The sequence below is a fragment of the Echinops telfairi genome, unplaced genomic scaffold (genome assembly GCF_000313985.2).
Source record: "Echinops telfairi isolate 266 unplaced genomic scaffold, ASM31398v2 ScPeMD7_1;HRSCAF=3_0, whole genome shotgun sequence".
Lineage (NCBI taxonomy): Eukaryota > Metazoa > Chordata > Mammalia > Afrosoricida > Tenrecidae > Echinops > Echinops telfairi.
In genome coordinates this window covers 60,657,606-60,678,458 of record NW_022103896.1, presented here as the reverse complement: position 1 = coordinate 60,678,458, position 20,853 = coordinate 60,657,606, and the positions used below count along the sequence as shown (strand labels likewise).

At 41.8% G+C, this 20,853-nt stretch overlaps 1 protein-coding gene across 1 annotated transcript in view; it reads right to left on the bottom strand.

Moving 5' to 3' along the window:
• The window catches only part of IL7 (interleukin 7), a 39,019-nt gene that overhangs the window by 15,589 nt on the left and 2,577 nt on the right, over window positions 1–20,853 (bottom strand). The window contains exons 2-3 of the mRNA XM_004697737.2: window positions 13,923–13,976; window positions 13,323–13,456 (exon numbers count right to left, since the gene is read on the bottom strand). Coding sequence (XP_004697794.2) covers window positions 13,323–13,456; window positions 13,923–13,976 — 188 coding nt within the window. The remainder of the gene's footprint in view (window positions 1–13,322; window positions 13,457–13,922; window positions 13,977–20,853) is intronic.

Here is a 20,853-nt window from a genome sequence, read left to right as displayed (position 1 = left end):
AACCAAGAGATGCTCTGCAGGAGAGATATGACGTTTCCGCTGGGGTGACAGTTTGCATCCTCAGAAACTCACAGGGGCAGTTCGGCTCTGTCCTGTAGGGTTGCTGGGTGTCTGAACTGACTCACTGGCAGTGACTTTTTCCTTTCTTTTCATTGATCAGCAATATGAAAAGCTTTACCCTCAGGCAGATGGTGTTTGAAAGCAGATTACCCCTGCTCCCTAGCCAGTCCCCCAGAGAGGGCAGCAATGCCCCCATGGATTTGCCTGGGAGTGCCCCTGATGGAAATTGGGGTACCAAAGAAGTATAATCACAAACTATACCCAGACTGTCTTGGTTGGAGGACCTTGAGCCAATCCTGTAAACGTTTCCAATCTGCAATCGTTTACCTGGGCTAATCAAAGCCTGCTTCGGTCGTTCCCACCCTAACGCTGAGGACTCCATCGTCTCCCAATGGCAATTCTGCGACTTTCCTTTGATCTCCATGTCTTATGAAGTGGTTCCATTTCCGTGACTCCGCAGACATCATTATGGTCTCCCTCAGGCGGGCGATTTGTCTTTGTATTGCTCTTGCTCTGTTTAAGACTAAGTAAGTTTGGGTCTTTTTTTATTTCTTAGAACACAATATAAATTCTAGAACTCAACAATAACTAAAACCACAAATCAAAAAAAAAAAACCTTTTGAAAATCCTGAATTCTGCCCACACGACATCACTTGTCATCATTTTGATAGTGGTTATGCGTTGGGCTACCAAACGCAAGGTCAGCAATTGGAAACCACCTTGTCTCCTCGGTAGAAAGCTAGGGCTTTGTAGTCCATAAAGTGTTAGTCTGGGCAACCCACGGTTTAGGCAGGTTAGGCAGTTGAATCCTGTCCTTCTGGGACGCTAGGAGTCAGAATCCACACGATGACAGCGAGTCATTTTTTTTTTTTTGAGTCAGTTATTCATTCAGGCATCTCCTTTATGAAAATGATTGTCACATAGATAGCTACTACATACATCAAATATTAGAGTGATAAATGTTAGGACAAATACAGTGTGAAAAGAAATAAAGGCAGAAGACTCCGGACAAAGGCTGTTTGAAGAATTAAGCCCAACTAGAACTGGAAGCCCAGGGCAGGTCCAGTTCAGCAGAAGCAATGCCTCCCACTTGGCAGCCCCTTCTGAGTTTCACAAGCATTTGTTCGTGTAGAGTTACACTGTGAAGTGAATCGTGAATTAACCAACGCCAAACTTGTAAATCAGGTTCTGCATTTCTGCCAGAAGAGTTGAGAAATCTTGTTCAATATTTTGGACTTCTCTATTTCTGAGACTCTGTCTTCAATGGACAGGTTTTGATACCATAATATGTTGGGAGTATTTGAGGATACTCCCTTTGATGACATAATGTATTGGGAGTATTTGTGAATAAGGCAAGAAGGGCCTGATCCTATATCGCTGCGTCCCCTGAAGCCACTCGGCCCATTTTCTTAACACTGCTGGGTTAACAATGGGAAGAAGGGGATCTGGAATGGGTTGGCTTCAGCATTCATTCTATGAATCTGTTATTCGCTGACAGTAAGTCTAATGCAGTAATGTAACAGCCAAAACTATTTCCTACTAAGGTCTAGTAGATACATCACTATTCTTTAAGCATTGTGGGTTAATTACCAAAAGGTCTAAGGCTAAAATGTAGAACCGTATTAATTCTCCAGTTCTTATGACTCAGAGTAGTCCAAAAGAAGCAGATATAAAGGCAATCTATTGTTTCTGTGCTTCTCATTTAACCTGCACTCATAAAACAGAATTTCTTACATGGTACATCAGATAGCACATCTGCCAATTTCAGAAATTGAAAGCTAAATATTTTAATAGCTAATATCGATGGTCATCACTGTAGAGAACACCAAGGAAACCGAAGCATATCCACCTGAAATTGGCCTGGAGAACGGCTCTATTCTCCAACAAGACATTTGGAATTCATGTCATTTGAAGATGTCGTACCAGGTTCTCCAGAGCTAGCAGCGTGTTCGTGAGGACATGCTTTCACTGTTCTGTAAATATCTTTACAGAATTTCCTGTCTGGGTTTCAATTTTTAAAAAATGAAACTAATTTAAGAAAAGTCAAACCATTGCTCAAATTCCTTACAAATGCTGCTAGGAATATGGAACAAAGAAGATTGTCACAAAAGATCAACAGATAAATCTTAGTTGTTAAAGCCAATCTTTATCTTTTCTAAAGTTGTCTATGGATTTGATGCCGTTTACCTTTTTACTTTTTATAGCGTGCCCAGCACACCCTAGGTCGAAAACCTGGTGTTTTACTTTTTTGTTAATGACTGTTAATCAAGGTGTTGTTATGCAAGTTTTGCAGTAAGAAATGTATCCAGGAATTACATGATTCAACAGTTGACAACTCTCCCCAGATATCAATATTTATACCAAATACCAATACTACATGATTTTTGGAAACCTGGCAGCATTTTCACCTGCACTTTCTACAGGGCCCAGACCACAGAGGTGTTCATACCCTCCTCTGGGATGTGAACATGCTAGATACACAATAGTTATAGGCAGAGCATTCATTTTCTGGGCCTTCTAAAGGGATTGCTTTCTTAATATCAGAGCATTAGAAAGTTCACTGAACTGAAGGCATGAATATCCATGGTACAAAATAGCTTCCATTTTGGGATTAAAAATGTACTGTACAAGATGAAAACAGAATTTAAAGATTTGGAAAATGATACAAATTAAGGACCCGGGTGCTAGAGTGTTCACCAAGGCTATGCTTATACAACCTTGTGTTAAGAAAAGTTAAAGCAGCCATCGATGGACCTAACCGAGATTACAGCAGAAAACCTATCAGAGTGAAAGAATGAATGGAAAGAAATGTCATCTGTCTCTTGGAATTCTACAGACAGAAAACGGTCTCTAAGAAAAGAGCAAGGTAATCCTTAGAGGGGTCCAGAGATGGGCAGGACTTTCGGTTGGAGAATGGGAAACAGGGTTGCCTTGGTTTCCAAGGATGGGGCCACAGCCTCCCAGATTTCAAACGGTTGAATCTTCACCAGCTCGTTTCTCGAGTGTGGGGCTGTTGCTAAGGTATGTTGGGGACGAAGCTCTCACCAAAAACTGAAGGAGAGGCTGCCATGCCCAGAGAGCAGAAGAACAGGGTTTGCCAGATCTGAGACAGGGGATCACTACTTAGAATAGGAGAATGGGCCTTCCTACAGTCAAAGAAGCTGAGTTACCGTTCCAGAGAGCCTGGAGGGTGAAGGTAAAGCCCAGAGCTGAAAAGGTGCCACCAGCGAAGCAGAACCAGCCAGAGTTTGGAGAATGGGACCATTATCCAGATGGTCTCAGAGAAGAGAGCTTTGTTCTCTAGCCTGGTGAGCTAATGTAATTGTGTGTGTGTGTGCTTGGATTTGCTTAGTGCCTGTTATCCTTTATTTCCTTTCAATATTTCCCACTGAAGTGGGAAACATTCCCACTTCCTCTTCCAAGGTAGTGGAAATGTCTACCTTGCACTTGTTCTACTATTCTACTTTAGAAACAGATAACTGGTTGTGGCAGTTACATAATCTCCTGTCAACTTGCGAAGGAGTGGAGTCTAGCCTGTCAGTCAGGTCATAGCCAATGAAGCCTGTGTGTGGGCATAGCCTTCTCCACAGGATTCTGGGAACTCCTGTCTTCCTCCTGAGAGGCAGGACACACTCTCTCCCAGGGAGACATTCCTGTTGACAAGACACATGGAGCTACACTGATGGAGCCAGAGTCCTGGAGCTGGAGGAACCACGTGGAGACCCACACCAATGCTGAGATGCTTCCACTGCCACTGGATCCACAAGACTTTCCACCTACTGGCCTGTGACTTCCTGCATTTGGCATCATTGCAAGTGTTGTGTGAGTTTGAAGTGGAATTTATAAACTGGTATTGGACATAGGGGCTAATATCAGACATATGGACTTGATCTGGATTGGGCTGGGATGTTTTCTTAATATACAATTACTCTTTCTATAAAACTCTTTCTTAAACACATATGAGTATCTATGAATTTGTTTCTCTAGTCAACCCAAACTAACACACTTGTTTTCTAGATTTTACAGGTCACAGATGAAAAGAAATTGTGTCACAGATTAGAATACAACAAAGATATCATCTATATTTGATTTAGATTACTATGAAATGAATAACGGCTTTTGTTTCTTACATTAACAAGGCAAGATTAAAGCAGGGTGTACTTTGAGTCATTTCTTTGGAGACATTAAAGAGATTAAATAAGCAACCAGATGGGGCAAAACACAGAGATATCTGAAGAATCAGGAAAACAATTAAATGAAGAACCTTCTTTCAGAGTTACAGAGAGAAAGCTTTTCGCTAGAGCTGGCCCTCTAAATTCAGACATCTGGCCTTCTAAATTGTGAGAAAATAAACTCTCATTTATTAGAATCATCCACTTACGGTATTTCTGTTATAGTAGTGCTAGATCAGTAAGACAAGCACTATCTGTGTACAGATCAAAGATGAATTGGTTGAAAAAGTACTTAGAAGAGACATCGTGAAATACAGTAGAAATTGTAATGGGTAATAATTGTCATTGCCCATACCTTAAAATAATAAAACCATATACCAGCATTTACATGAGTCATTCTTAGGTTTTATCATTTATAAACTCACTGTCATTGAATCAATTCAACTCACAGAAACACTATATAGGGTTTCTGAGACTAAATCTTATGGGAGCAGGTACCCTCATTTTTCTCTGACTAGCTGGTAGGTTTGAACCATGGACCTTGAGGTTAGCTGTCCATTTTTGAGTCCACACCACCATCAGTAGCTTTTTATCTTTGTAATTAGCATCTGTCTTGATGACTAAGAGTTACATAATTCATATATATAAATTATGTTTAGGAAAATAATTGTTCTTTGCATAAATTAATATTGCATAATATTTCAAAAGTGTTGTACTAAATATCAGAAAGCTACTTGACACTTGATGCATAGCAATTTTAAGTAAAAAGACGTATACCCTGGAAATTATACAAGAAGAATTAAAAACCAAAGAGAGAAAAGTATGGCCATTTGAAAAAGGAACAATTATTTCAGATTTTGTGCTAGGTGAGGAATAGGAAGTTTGTTAGGAACCACTTTATGGGAGGAGGTACTTTTGTGGGTAGGTGAGACTTGGGCACTTGCCAATAAAATATAAATATTCTAGGATGAAACACGATGTGGACAAAGAGAAGATATGATTTTTTAAAGACAGTGGACCACAAAACCCAACCCCAAACAAATTAGCCTCATTGCCTTTGAGGCGTTTTTGACTCTGGGTGACCCTGGAGGACAGGATGGAACTGCCCGGTGCTATTATCTTTACAGAAGCAAACTGTCGCGTCTCTCTCCTGAAAAGTGTCTCTGGTTGGCAACCAAACGCTTAGCCACTGCACACTCGGGCTTCTTCCCGGGAACAGGATGCAAAGGAAGACTGTAGATGAGGTTGGATAAGGCAAGTAGGTGGCCGTCAGATTTAGGACGCCCTTGAATGTCATACAGGGTCGCTATGAGTATGATGGCAGCCGGTTTGCAGGTCATGTTGGGCAGGTTGGAGGAGAGCTAGGGAACAAAGAGGTAGTTCACAGTAGGATATCTGTAGGGCTTTCATGGTCAGCCCTTCAGTAAACATTTTCTGCTCACTCCGTTTTGTTGCTTGGTCTCCCTTTAAAATGTCCATCTGAACTGAAGTTACATAGTGTAAAACAAACGAACTGTTTTTCCTTATTGGCTACATTAGAATTTGTGACTTCCTCACTCTCTGCACTTTAGTATCAAATTACAACTTGAAATAAATGTATACATCTTAAAACAGATAATAGGTCCTTTGATACCATGGTTTCGTTATTTTCTTATATCATATGGCTCATTTGTGGCTATCCAGTATCATTGCTTTGGATGACATTTTCATCCCAGCCCAGGTTGCCAGTCCCTTAAAGACAGAAGTCCTCCTCTTGTTCTTCCTCTCTCTCCTCATAATGAATCTCGCTAAGGAACATAAGCTTGATAAGCAGATGGCACCAACTTGCTGGCCGACAATGAAGAGGACACGGAGAGCTTCCTGCTGAAGATCAAAGACCACAGCCTTCAACCTGGGCCACAACTCAATGTAAAACAGCAACCAAAGAAATGCACACAGCAGGACCAAAAGGCAACATCGTCATAAATGGAGAAAGGACTTAATTTTACTTGAATGCACAATAAAAACTCATAAAAGCAGCAGTCAAGAAATCAAATGACAGATTGCATTGGTAAGGTCTGCTGCAAAAGATTTCTTTGAAAAGATATCTATTAAAAGCAAAAAAAACAAAAACAAAAAAGGAATAAGATGTGCCTGACCCAGGCCATAGTATTTTCATCATCTTCATATGTACCTGAAAGATGACTAATGAGTTAGGAAAATCAAAGACATAATTGTGCCTTTGAATGATTGTATCAGCAAAGGCTATTAAATATACCATGGACTGTTAGAAGTCTGTTTCAAAGAAGTCAACCTTCCATACAAGGTAGGATGGTGCAATGTCATCGTGTGTGCTGCACATAGGTTATCAAGAGGGATCAGCCCTTGGGGGAGGCCATCCAGGTTGGTAAAGGAGAGTCAATGAACACGGGGAAGACGCAATGGCTGCCACAATGGGCTAGGAGGTGGAGTGGGCAGCGTTTCCTTCTGTTTCACAGAGTCACTAGGAATTGGAACCGACAACCTGACACCTAACAAAAGCAACACGGATCATACCATTTGACATGCAGCAGCACACCGAGTTGTAGTTGTTAGGTGCCACCATGTGGGTTCCAATTCAAGGGACCCCGTGTAACAGGATGGAACCCTGCCTGCTCCTTGCCATCCCCACAAATGTCCGTGTGTCCAAGCCCATTGTCACAACTCGCGTGTTCATATATCAAGTTGATGCTGATTCATAGCAAGCCCTATAGGTAGGACAAGGTAGGACTACCCTGTGGATGTCCAAGATTATAATTATTTATGGGAGTAGAAATCCATATCTTTCTACCTCAGGGAATCCGGTAGTTTCCAACAGCTGACCTTGCCGTTAGCAGCCCAATGTGTAACCACTAGGCAACCATAGTGCTTGTTAATAATGAAGTCAATTACAAAGAACTTCTGACCCATTACTCAGGGTTCTTGACACTGAATTACAAAACTGTCTCACTGAATAAAACATTCAGTAAGGTATCTTTATATATAAATATAGATAGATTTACACTATTACAGAAGATGGCTTGACTTAGCTTTAAAAGCTACTTTTAAGCTAATACTCCAAAGCCTTTTCTGTTAAAATTTAGTGGTCAACATTCAAGACAGACTGAAAAAGGGGATATTACTCTATTAATCTTTCTTCTAAATTTATTCATTCTTTCCACATAAGGGAGAGGAAACACAGACAATGTTATATATACACTGTGCTTTCCATATAATTGAAATTCCACAAAAATATGAAGCCCTGCTTGCTCCCATGTGGAGGGCAGGAGTCATATGCAGAACCCTAATCTCCCGGTTTGGCGTCTTCCTCGGGGGAGTGCATGTGCCTAACCCTGGGCTGTCTGCTATGTGTGAACCCCGCTGTCTGGAGCGGTCACACTGAAGGAGTGACAGGAGCAGTCTGGAATACGTTTATCTCTCTATCCAGAGCGCGGACTCTCATACAGATGGCATGCCATGATACCGAATGACGAAAAGTAAAGATATTAAGAGGAAGATTCCAAAGTCTCTGAGGACACCCATAAGGAGAGAGGCTGAACAATGGTTCTAGGACGTCAGAAATGGCTCGGTAACCAGGTCGGTCCCTCATGTTCCTCTAAGTCTTTTACGTTTAGTCTTTATTTCATTGCTTTAACGTCATGGTTTCTAATCAAGGGGAAGGCGACAAAGTAATAGATGAATTCAGTGCATTTTCTGTGACAGTTAATAAACTTAAGCAACATAAAAGGAAAATGATCCCATCTTTTTTCTTCACCAAACAAAATGTACTTGTCTGGACAACTGAGTGTTTTCCACAAAATTTTGCCATTGGCATGGTAAGCAGCAAAATGTTTTGAGATTTATTTTCCACATCTTTTTCACTGAGCTACCAAAGCCTGTAACACACATGAGGACAATTTTATGAAAGCAACACAATTGGTTTCCCTGGTCATTCATGTACTCAGTACTGGACTGGAAAGCTGATGAGGGCACGGGAGACACATGCGCACATTTATTATGTTCTATACAATGTTTGAAATGTAACTAAATGTTTCCCATTCACCTGATAGCAGTAATCCAGCATCAACACCACCTATGATCTTATTAGAACCATCAGTAAGGTTTCACACTGCAGCCCAAACCTACTGAAGCAAAAACTCTGAGGATGGGGCCTCCGAGTCCAGAGACCGTTTTAACCCATCTTCCCATTGGTTCTGACCATTCACTCCTTTCACGGCCATCAACGCTTTTCACCTCAGCCACTGAGGTTGTCTCTTCTTTTCTCTTCTCGATCAGCCCTAACCCACAAATCAATGACTACACAGCTGCTCACAAGACGTTTTAAGATAAAAACATGGGATCCTGTCAGCAGGCTCAAGAATCTTTCCCCTTACAGAAACCTAACCAACCAACCATCCAGCAGGAACTGTCAAAATCGACTGTGTCAGCACTCTGAAAACCACGGTTTACCGCCACCAAAGGAACACAGAATTAAGAAGCAGGTCATTTGTACATGGCTGCAGTGCTCTGTGCCCTTGCCACTTGCCCATGCCCCACGCTTGTCCACTGACTGACTGACTGGGGCACAGAAGCCTGCCTTCCCAGAGTGGCATCGCAATCCTTGGTTCTTCAGGAAACAGAGCAGATCTTACTCACAAATTATATGTTTGCCTGAAAGAACTATTCCCAGGCGCTCCTCTCTAGCCCCCACCCTGTGGAACTTTGTCAAGGCAGAAAAGAAACAGCAACCCAAGGAAGGTGCTTCCTTGTTATGTGGGAATTAGCACTTCACTCCGTTTAATGGCTGAAGACCATCCCCTTGTATAGATATTTTATTTATTCTTTCATCAGTTGATTGCCACGTTCTGGCTGTTATGACCATTTGTATACAAGCATGTGTATAATTCTCAGGGGTATATAGGTAAGAGTGAAGGTGATGGGTGATATAGTAGCTCTGTATCCTAAAGGATCTACCAAACTGTTCTCCATAGTTGCTGCACTCTTTCACACGGCTGTGGGCGAAACTAGATGTGACGTTGTCCGTAGTTTAAATGCACCCGTCACTCAATGAGGAAGATGAGGTTGTCTGCGCCCATAAAAATGTACAGTCTCCAAACCCCACATAAAGTTAATGATTTCCTCATGAAGCAAACTCACTGCTGTGGAGTCAGTGCTGACTCACAGGGACTGTAACTGTTGATGACAGTAGAAACCCCTGGTGGATTTGAACTGCTGACCATGCGGACTGCAGCCCAGCACGTCACCACTACATCAGCAGCACTCCATAACCATCCAAGGAATGGAAATCAAAACAAGAACATTATTTTCCTATTGTCTTGGCTGATATTTTTGAAACACGGGATGAAGATGAATAGCTCATAGACTGCTGTAAAAACTGTACATCTGTCCATCCCTGCCAGAAAAGAATGATACTTATCAAGAATCTAAAGAGTCTTGGTAGACCATGGTTAAGTGCTTGACTGCTAATCGAAAGGTCCACAAGTGAAACCCACCAGTTGCTCCGGAAGAGCTTTTGTAAACATTATGGCCTTAGGAACCCTCTGTCCTGTGGGGTTGCTATGAGTCAGAAGAGAATTGTGGTCAGTGGCTTGGTTGGTTGGTATATTCCATAGTGAACAGACCATATAGAAAAAGGAGGTGCTGTATTTCACTCCTTCCTTTGCTCTGAGGGGGGAAAAAGCAGGACTCTTCATTTACCCGGACTTTATTTTGAATCTACATTACAGTTCCTGTCCTTCTATTTTCTTACCTTTACCACCAGAGTTCACGTCCTTACTCCCTCAGGGCCCCTACCTATTGATGGTAACAGTATACGAAACATAAGTCCAATTCAGTCCTGGCTTGGAGCCTACTTCTGCCAATAGGCAATCATGGGCCTTGGTTTTTGTGTGAAATTGAGGTAAAGAGAGTACCTCTCTCAGGTGTGTCGTGAAGATCGAATTGAATACAGAAATCATGTAGACCATACTGCTCAATGCGGTAGAGTCAATTCTGACTCATGGCAACTTTATAGTGCAGGGTGGAAGTGCCCTTGTGGGTTTCTGAGACTGTGGCTCTTTACCGGAGTAGAAAGCCTCATCTTTCCCTGGAGATCACAGCGAGCGCTCCGTGAACCTTGGTATTTTTAGGATCGCCCTGAGTTTCTTTCTCCGCGTGTTTTCTCTTCCCAAGTAAATTGCCAATCTTTGAAATTCCACAACTAGCTATTGTAAACTTTCGTAGTCCCCATTGTTCTGTTATAATGTAAATATACACCATCCAACAAATATTTACAGAATGAATGGAAATAAAACTCCTATAAATGTCGATTTCAACAGGTATCATTTTTAGAACTTAAAAATATATTGAATATGTTCCTTCCTCAGCTTTGGTGGTTTTTTGTTGTTGTTGTTGTTTTTAACTGAGATGTTAGGGTTGGTGAAAGAATCTTTGACTTAACGGCTTCAAGTCTTGGTTATGGTCTTTACTGATCAAAATTTTGAGTGTTGATCTCCTCATCTTTAACATGGGTATGTTGGACCTCATTGTTTAGTACCTGTTAAGTGAATGTTCTACCAACTTTGCCGATATAAGTTATTCTTCATTGTTTTCTTTCTCCTTCTTTTCAACTGAACAAGGATCCTTGGTGTTGTAGTGGGTTGTGTGTTGGGGAACTAACCACAAAGTCAGCAGTTCAAAACCACCAGTTACTTTACTGGAGAAAGATGAGGTTTTCTACTCCTGTCAAGAGTGACTCAGAGCCCCCTGCTCCCCCCAGTTTCCATCCTACTCTGTTCCATAGTATTGCTGTGAGTTGGAATCTACTGGATGGCAGTGAGTTTTGCTTCTTTGATCTTATAGAGCCCTGGTGGCCCAGGGTCGCTAGGAGGAAAGGACTCTATGGCAGTGGGGTTTTCAGGTTCATCTACAGATGAAATAAAGGTTATCATGGCCTTCTTCACTTGGATGTGTTACTTTTTGTAATCTTCTGTACTAAACTGAGGAATAGTAGCAATATTTCCCTTGTCTTATTATCATCCCGGTTGTTGTTTCTAGTGTGTGTTTTAAGAAGCTAGGCTCGCTTATAGTTTCAGAACATGTGCTATGACAAAACTCTCCTACTTTTGAATGATCCATGTGGTATTAAATAGTATGTCAACCAACTAGACACTCCTTGCTTGACGCGGCGTTTAACCTGTCAATCAAGTTATAGTTTGATAATGCCTCCTTGGGGGTATAACCTTTTATATAAGACAAATATCAGACAGGAACGATTCCTCTCTGCCACTTCACCATCCTCCTCACTGGGACTTCACTGGGACTCTGTGGCTACCTCCAGCGGTGGCCCCATGTGGGCTGCCCAACCCTGACAGCTGCTGGCGCCCTGACCTTGCTTGGATCCATGTGACTCTGCACCCTGGCCTGTGATCTCCCTGCTTTCTGCTTCACCTTTGGTGTCCGTGGCCCCGAAGCTGCATGAGCCTGAAGAGGGTCCCAGCCAGCACTGGACCTACAGATTTAAGCTGGACTGGGCCGGGGCACCTTTTTGATGGGAAATTGGTTTCTTGTATAGAAACAACCAGTTCATTTCCTTAGAAACAAACCCAGCCTAACACGATCCATAGCATGCTGTGGAACTCTTAGTACTAGTTCTTTCTCTGCCCAGATAACAGGCCACTATCTGCCCCGTCCTTTACGCCACCAGGAGTCACAATTGACGCGATGATAGTGAGTTTGGTTTGGTTTGATATTTAATGGAGACAAATATATAACACAAACTGTAAAATAAAACCAATTGTCCTTAGTGTGTATTTCTTTATTGTTCCTTGTCAGGGAACAAAAGGAGAGACTTCTGTATTTCCCACACCCTCTCCAGAAAGTATCGCACAAAAAACTTCAAATGATCATCGCGTCAGTATGAATATGTGGAGGGGTCAATGAGTGGAGCTGACGAATCAGAGAAAGGAGATAATTTCTATAGACTTGTGAACATTTGATAAGGGTTTTCTTCACCATTTGCTCCTTTAATCGGACTGAAGAGGATGAGTGGCTCATAAATCAATATTTCCTGAAATCTTGGAAAACTTAAATCAATAAAGTGCACACATACAAACATATATGCAATCTGTACATATACAGATACATCAAATGATGTACGCATGAATAGGTGTACACAAATGAGAAGGCGTTAACAGGTGTACGGACACTGTCCGTTATCATTCAATTCCACTTCCGTGAACTCTTTGCTGCCCTCGCAAGAATGTCTGCTGCTGTTGGTGGGTGGCTGCCGAGTCACAGTGACCCTTACTCAGCAGAACCCGACACTGTGCACTAAAGGTCAGTGTTGCAGCCACTGTGTCAACCCATTTCAACAAACATCTATTCCTTTCTGGATGATCCTCTATTATCATCTACCGAGCACGATGTTCTGCCCCATTACATGTGAAAAGTTACGTGAGACAACGTCAGACCATCCGTGCTTCTAAGGAACATGCTGCCTGAACTTAGGGCACAGGGGCTCATTCTCGTGGGAGTACCTGGTGTAGTATTCCATATTATGCCCAACGCCCAGAATTCAAAGGCTTTGGCTCTTCTTTGGCTGTCCTGTTTCATTCTCGCAGTCTCTGTATGTGTGAAAGGTGGCAGATAATACCACAGCTTGGGTCAAGTTCACTTAGTCCTCAAAGTGACCTATTCTTTTTTTAACACTTTGCTTTAGCAGCAGACTTGTTCAATATGCTGGGTTATTTGATTTCCTGGCTGCCTATTTCAAGGGCTCACATACAGATTCACATAAAACAAGACAACTCCACATCTCTTTACATGCTAATATTTTAATGTTCTACTCTGCTATTTTACCACTTCTAATGGAATGCTCTATGGGGACTAGTACTGTAAATGAGAATTAAAGACATGCAGACAGTGAGGATAAATTATGCTTTCAAGTTTAGCAGTAAAGAGAAGTAGGCGTCAAATGGATAGTTGTGAGTTTTAGAATCTAAGAAAAAAATATTTTTAGAGATACTAAATAACATAAGCTCAAATTTCAAATTATCCCAATGAAAATATGAAGGAATTAAAATAGACACATACCAATCCATTGATGCTGACCATTAGAATGTTTTTATATTCGTTGCCTTCTTTACCTTCAATCTCACAGTCAGACGATGCTACTGGCAACAGAACAAGAATCAGGGGAGGAATTCCAAAGATAAACCTAAAAGAAACTAAATTCAACATTAGATAAGTATAAACTAACTGTTAAAGGTCATAGCATATTTAATCATGTTGTACCAATAATCTTGACCAATTATTCATAATAAAATTTTTAAATACATCTTGGTTTCTGAATGGCCAAAACGAATATTCTGTAACCAAAAAAGTGGGACATCATTTTGGTGTGTAGGTTATTTCACTTTTTTATGTGGAAGTTCTTTTCTGGAGCACTGAAGAACAGATATCATTAAAGGAGAGACTGATTCTGAAAAGCAGACAGATATCAAGTTAACCAGTAGCCGGGAAGTTGACACTGACCCAAGGTACTCCCTGTGTGTCAGAGTGGTACTATCTCCATAAGATTTCCAATGGCTGACTCTTCTAAAGTAGATTCCCAGACCTTCCTTCCAAGGCATTTCCAGGTGCACTCAGACCTCTAACTTCCAAGTTAGCATGGAGTACCGTAGCCACCGATACCATCCAGGGACTCGGGAATATAACGATAGTTGGTTGAACCTGGGTTGACAGTGTCTGCAGAAAAAGACAGCCAAAGATACTACAAGGAAACAAACGGCACACACCCATTGTTGAAATGCCAGATAGAATCGATGACATGCAAAGCGTGTTTATGTAAAATGTGATGCGGTCTGTGTGTCCACTTGCTCTCTTACCACCATGTAGGCACCACTGCACTGCACTGTAATTATATTCTTTTTTTCTTGAATGATGGACCTTCAAAGGTGTACCATCCCCCCAAGTCTGACAAAGGTTACACTGACTTTGTCCAGAGCTCTGTTCTCATCACGCACTGCTCTTTTAGTACCTGAGGCTGACTTGTTGCTATGTGAAAAAATGCAATAATATAATTTCTGTTACATGCTGCATGGAGAGCTATGCACTCTTTCCCCTATCCAGAAACCTTAACGTTTGGTTATACAGGAAGCTCGCTCTTTATAAGCCTGCTATAATGTCTTGTTGCATCTTTCTGTACACAGAGTATTATTTGAAATATATTTCCTATAATTCTCCCAAATGAAATTTAACTATACTATCAAATGCAAAGCACTTCACACACATTTCTTCTCTGACTAAGAGTACAAATAACATCCCTTTGACCCCAGTGAACTAATATTGTGTTCAAGGTCTAAAGATTTCAGTATATTGTGGTAGTTCCATAATCTGTTGTCAATTTGAGACTTAAGAGTGAAGGGGTGGAGTTTAGCCTCTCAATCAGGTCGCAGCTTGATGACCTCATTTGGAGGCACCACGGAGATAAATAGCTCACTGGAGGTGGGACGGAGACACACTCCCTGGGAGACATTCCAGCTGACAAGACACATGGAGCTACCCTAGTGCCCTGAGCTGGAGGAGCCAGGTAGAGACCCCTGCCAGCACTGAGTTACTTACAATACCACTGGATCCACAAGACCTCCCACTTACTGGTCTATGATCTTCCTGAATTCAGCATCATTCCATGTGTTTCGTGAGTCTGGAGAGGACTTTGTAGATTGGTATCAGACATATGGGCTAATATTGGACTTATGGACTTGATCTGGGCTGGGCTGGGCTGCTTCCTCAATATTCAATTGCTCTTCTATACAAAGCTCTTTCTTATACACATACGGACAGCTCTATGAATTTATTTCTCTAGTATATGCAGACTAACACATATATCATTATTGTTTATCGCTTACAAGTTGATTCAGACTTATGGCCATTCTATGTGTTTCTGTCTTCCAGGTGCAGAGGTAGTTGAGGGTCTAACTCTACCAACAAGGATTTCATGTATACCATACGTTTTCAGTAACATATTCATTCTTCATATCATCTATCTCACAAAACACCCATTTCTAATACATAAAGAGCTATTTCTAACCTGTATTTTTCTACCTGGTAGACAAGGTAGTACAGGTGGGAACAAAGAAAAAGCCTACATCTCATCTTCAAAGGTGACTGACACTTGACATGTTAAGAAAACCAAACATGTAGGAGTAAGACATAAAATATATTTATATTTCATAGCTCTGCTGCTAAAGTGCCTATATGTACAATACCCAAAAATTTCCTTAGGAAATTAACAATGAGGGTGATGCTATCTTTACTTGGGTAACTACCATGTATCAGGCATTGTTAGTTGCCATGGCCATATTATTTAAATGTATAAACTTTCAAGTTATTCTTTTTGAAACACACAGCTCACAGCAGCAGATCTGGATTTGAATCCAGGTTTTTTGACTCCAAGAGTAGATCAGGGATGCCATAATCATTTGATAACATGTAATCATGTGTAATTATGCACTTCCTCATCTGTCTCTTCTTTCACTAGCCCTTCAGTCTGTAGGTCCTCACAGAATAATCAGTTGGGAATTTACAGGTCGTCACGGACTTATGATGGGGTGTTTTACTTCTGACTCATGCTATATATTGAATACCTCACTTTTTAAAAGTTTTCATTATTACCGTCTTTTATGATCATTTTCTTTATAAACCCGATCTTCATTTAGCTTTAGTAATTGCCATGAGAATGACTACATTAACAAATGATGTGCTGTAATATTGTTAACAGTCAAACCTCAAACTGAACCCAGTACCATGAAGTTGATTCTGACTTGTGGGGACACTGAAAGGGTTTTACAGACTGTAAATGGTTAATGGAAGGAGAAAGTCTCATCTTTCTCCCAGAGTGACTTGTGGTTTTGAACTGCTGACCTTGCAGATGGGAGTGCAATGCCTAACCCGCAGTGGCACCAAGGGTATTTCCTAAGCGTGGTGTGTGGTAATTTGAAGCTGTCATAAATCAAGAGCTACCTGTACTTACTAGGTTTCTGACTTGTCTTTAGATTGATAGAAGTAGTACCAAACCAGATTAGTTTCTTTGTCATTCTATAGGTTTACTAAAGGTATATATAGAAAGGAGTAGATGATTTAAAAAAAAAAGGCATATAATTTGAAATGAGTTTTAGGGGGAATGTAATAAAATAAACACTAGTTTGAAATGAGAGTGTATTTCCTCTTTACCCATATGCTATTTCCAAAACCCACTTTTATGTTTTAATAAATGATATGCTTTTATTTTCTATGAGCATCGACTGAATTGTTCTTTTCATCCCAGTTTTCAGACATCACTATTAAATGCAACTGAGGAGGCCTCCAACTCCGGCGTGATGGGAGCGGATTGCTGCCGTCCCCAGGGTGTTCACTGCTCCTTGGAAATAGACCAACAAGCATCTCGTTCTTTCTTTCATAAGCTGTCTTAGTCTGCAAGCTCTACTGAAGTCTCTTCATCATGGTGGAACTATCCAGCAACAGATAGTGGTGGCTGTGTTTGAGGTGCTGAGAATCAAACTGGCTGGAAATCAAACTGGACTTCCAAATAGAAGGCAAGAATTCTACCCCTGCCAACAATTACTGCTCCCTAAATTCATAGCAACATATTTATTTTAAGGGTGGCATCTTATGAATGTTTTTAAATTACAGTTGGGTGGAAAACTAAACTGTATAGTGTAACTAAATGAAACTACAGATTACAACTCGATTCTTGATTCTGAAACACAATTTGTCCTGTCTGAAAAGAGTGTGCTTTGTTGCCTTTGTTGGGGAAGAATCAGTTAGTTCTAGATTAACTTGTTTTTGTTATGGGCTGTGGATTCAAACTCATAGCAATCCTATAGGAGAGAGTAGAAACTGCCCCCTAGGTTTCCCTAGGCTGTAAGCTTTACAGGAGAGCCCTGGTGGCTAACGGAATATTCAACAATTCAAACCCACCAAATGCTCATTGGGAGAAAGATTTAAACCGAGGGAACCCCATATGAGATCCCTGTGAGTCAGAGACAACTCAGTAGTAGTGGATGCACTTGGAATCTTTACAGGAACAAGGAACTATTGATGGGTTCAAACGGATGACCTTAAACCATTGGGCCTTAGGGATTCTCCGGATCGGCAAGGCCACTGTAAGATTGCAGGGTTCAAAAGCCCACGGAAACTGGGCTTTTCGTCTTGGAATGACACTGAGCTGTCTAAGTGAGTAGCAAAAACTCTTTTAAGCTTCCTTGACCTGATTTCTAAAATCTTAGATTCAGGAAAAAACTTTAGATGAAAAGATCTCTTAATGAGTCAGTCAGTGGGATGGACTGACAGAGTGGCTTCAACCCTGGACTTGAATCCAGCAAGGATTGTGAGGACGGCACAGGACCAGGCCGTGTTTCTCTTGTATGCAGCGTCACTATGAATCCGAACAGACTCCAAGACACCTAGCAGCAGTAACAAGAGGTTCCCCAGTTCTCAGACACCTTCCCTGTAAGAACCGACATGGCCATCCACAGACAGAAACTCTTTAGACTGGAAATGGCTTCAGAGAGCCTACTGCAAGCACAACCATGCCTCACACCCCGTACTAAGGACGTGCAGTTTAGTCTGTCATTGAAGTCCTTTCTCCACAGACCACACAGAAAATAACCAATGGTCTAGCTGAAAGGTGCCTTTCCAGATGGTTGTCACGGTGGGAAAGAAACGACTTTTATTGTTTCGCTTGCATTTGGTTCAGACTACATAGTCATAATCTTCCCCCTCGCTGAATTTGTATTAGGTTACAGAAAAGTCAAACCATGAAGGGTAACGCGAGGTGAGTTTGGGCTTGTGGAATTGTCTGTAGACCTCCCCAAAGGGATAGAGACTGGAGAATTTGTTTTCAATAGGGAATATGGCTAAACCAGAATAATAGTTGGCTAAAACCATTGTTTTGTTTATAATTTGTGCCAAATAATACAGTCAGCCCTCAAGTGCCTAAGTTATGGGGTCAGGGTGAACATAAATAAATTAATTTTTACATTTCATCAAGTCCATCCTTTCATTGGTTTTTAAGAACCACAAATGTATACTGAGAGTCTGATACAAATGTTACAAAATTTATTTTCACGGAATTAAAAGTGAAATGTGATTTTTTACCAAGATAGGCAGATGGGAGGGAAGACATTAATTGAATAGATAGGAGTTAGCTTTAATACTTAAGTAAGAATAATTAGTGAAATCATATCAACCAATAATTTAAATTTTAAACTAACAAACTGTGGGAAATAATCACATATTATGCAGAAACTAATTTTGAAGGTTATAAACATGAATTTGATTATGTTCAGATAAAGAGAACTAATATTTGCTATAGCTGGACTAAAAACTCTATCTTCAGTGCCACGACAAACACTTAAAGATGTTCTGTAGCCATCTATGACATTGTATGAAGTATTTCACTTAATTCTATAACCTCTTTACGAGGTGAGTACTACTCACATTTACCAGATGGAGAATGTGAGGTACAATGAAATCCACCCCCCACCCCCAACACCTGTGACCTGTCCAGTAGGAGCTAGAATTCAGACAGGCTTGTCAAGGTGGAGAGTCCAGAAATAGCTGGTAGTCACAGGCTATATGTTTCTTTACAAATAGCTGTGTAAGTGTGGCCAAATGGAATGCAGGAAGTACTTCCTGGTGGAGCTCGGAAACTCCCCCTTACAGACTCCTATGTCCAAAGACAAACACCAAGATGAAATATTTGCACTTACTACATTAGGTTATGGATCCAAAGAAACTCGATCATGTCCAAGTACAAATATGATATGTAAACTGATCCTACGCATTAATTTTTCCTGTTTCGTGTAAGATATTTAGATTTCGATGTGGTACAATGTTTATTTCTTCTTTAGACTCCTATATATTTGCCCTGGTGGTGGTGGTGTTGGGTAGGCACTAGACCTCTACTGGCAGGGTAGGTACTTCAAACCCACTAAGTGCTCCTTGGGAGACGGATGAGGCTGTCTTCTCCCATTAGAGATTTACAGCCTCTAGGGACTCACAGTGAGTCAGAATTGACTTACTGGCTGTGGGTTACGCTTGCTTATTCTTTCTTATCATATTACTATTCTATCTTCCATCTTCAAATATGATGACCTCACGCAGATAGTATAGGTGAGGACCAAATATAGCCCCCCAAAGAAGTTACAAAATAAAAGACTAAAATATAGCCCCATTCATAAAGTTCCAGGAAAATTTCTTCTGACAAGTGGAACCTAACCATTCATTGTAATCATTATTCTCAAAAGCTGAGACTTACAGCATTTTGTTAGCTAGGAGCAACGTATGGTGTATAATTGATGGAGATATAGTTGAGGTAATAAAAGTAAATCCTTTTCTAGTGCTGCCTCTCATCATTAGAAGGATTGGGAGTTGGAGTTCTGAAAGAATTCAATCCAGAACCATGGGCATTGTCAGGAAAATGTAAAGTTACTTCCAAAAGTTCTTAGAAAACATCCATCAACTTTTAGTTCTATCCTCTCCACACATTTCTGAAGCCCCCTGGTACAGACACACCAAACCTCTAACTCCATAGGAGACCTGTGGCAGGCACCCATCACACCTTTTGTTCCACCATCCCCTGACTTTTTGACTCGTCCTCGCATCACTTACTGAGTTCTACTACTGAGTTCGCATTCCTTGACAGTGCCGCCTTTACATGATTAAAAGCGCATGGGAGGAAGAGAGGTTGGTTCTTTTGAGCTGGGAAAAGCGTCCAGATGGGCATGAGAGAACAGAACCGGTACCAGGCCGCTGATCCTCCCCTCCTCCCAGTCTTCGTGGTGTAGAGGTTAGGCGCTGGGTTGCTCCCCGGGGAGTATGGAGTTCCAAATCACCCTGGGAGAAAGACAGGCAGACACCCACAGGGGCAGTGCCCCCTGCTCCATGGGGTCACCAGGAAGCAGAATCAACAAGATGGCAAGGAGGTTGATTTGGGATTTTCTCCCAGCCTGCACCTTCTTTCGCTAGAGGAACTATTTAAAAGGATTCCAATTTCCTTCGCTGGAGCCTCTCCCCTGCCACTCCTTTCCCTTCTTTCCTCTTCCAGTGACCTCTTTAGCTCTTTCCACTTGGCCAACGGGTTAAGGACGGACGGGAATTCTGCCGGTTTCAACGACGCCCTCGTCCATTCCAATGTCATTTCCCGCTCCGTTGTGTTATCCCAGATTCTGTAAGACTCTAGAACTCGGCCACAGCTCTCTAAGCCTTCTTGAATTAATAGCACGTACATAAGAAAACACAACAAACCTACCACTGGCTGTTCGGTGCCCTGGCTGGGCCCGCCCCAGGACTTGGGTTCCCAGCAGTAGGCACCGGGGGCTACGGCCCTGGTGGGAAACACCCACCACCTCCCGGCGGGAGCAGAAAACCCCGGGGTTTTCCAGGGACCCGTTCCCGGAGGGTTTAAAGGCGCGTCCCGTGGGAGCTTCGCTTTCATTTCTGCAGGGAGTTGGGAGCTGCCAGAGCCCAGCTAGTCGCGGGTCGGCTGGCGGACGCCTGTGAGTAACTGGGCGCCACCAGGGGCCAGGGGCCGGGCGGGCAGGCGGGACACAGCGCTGGC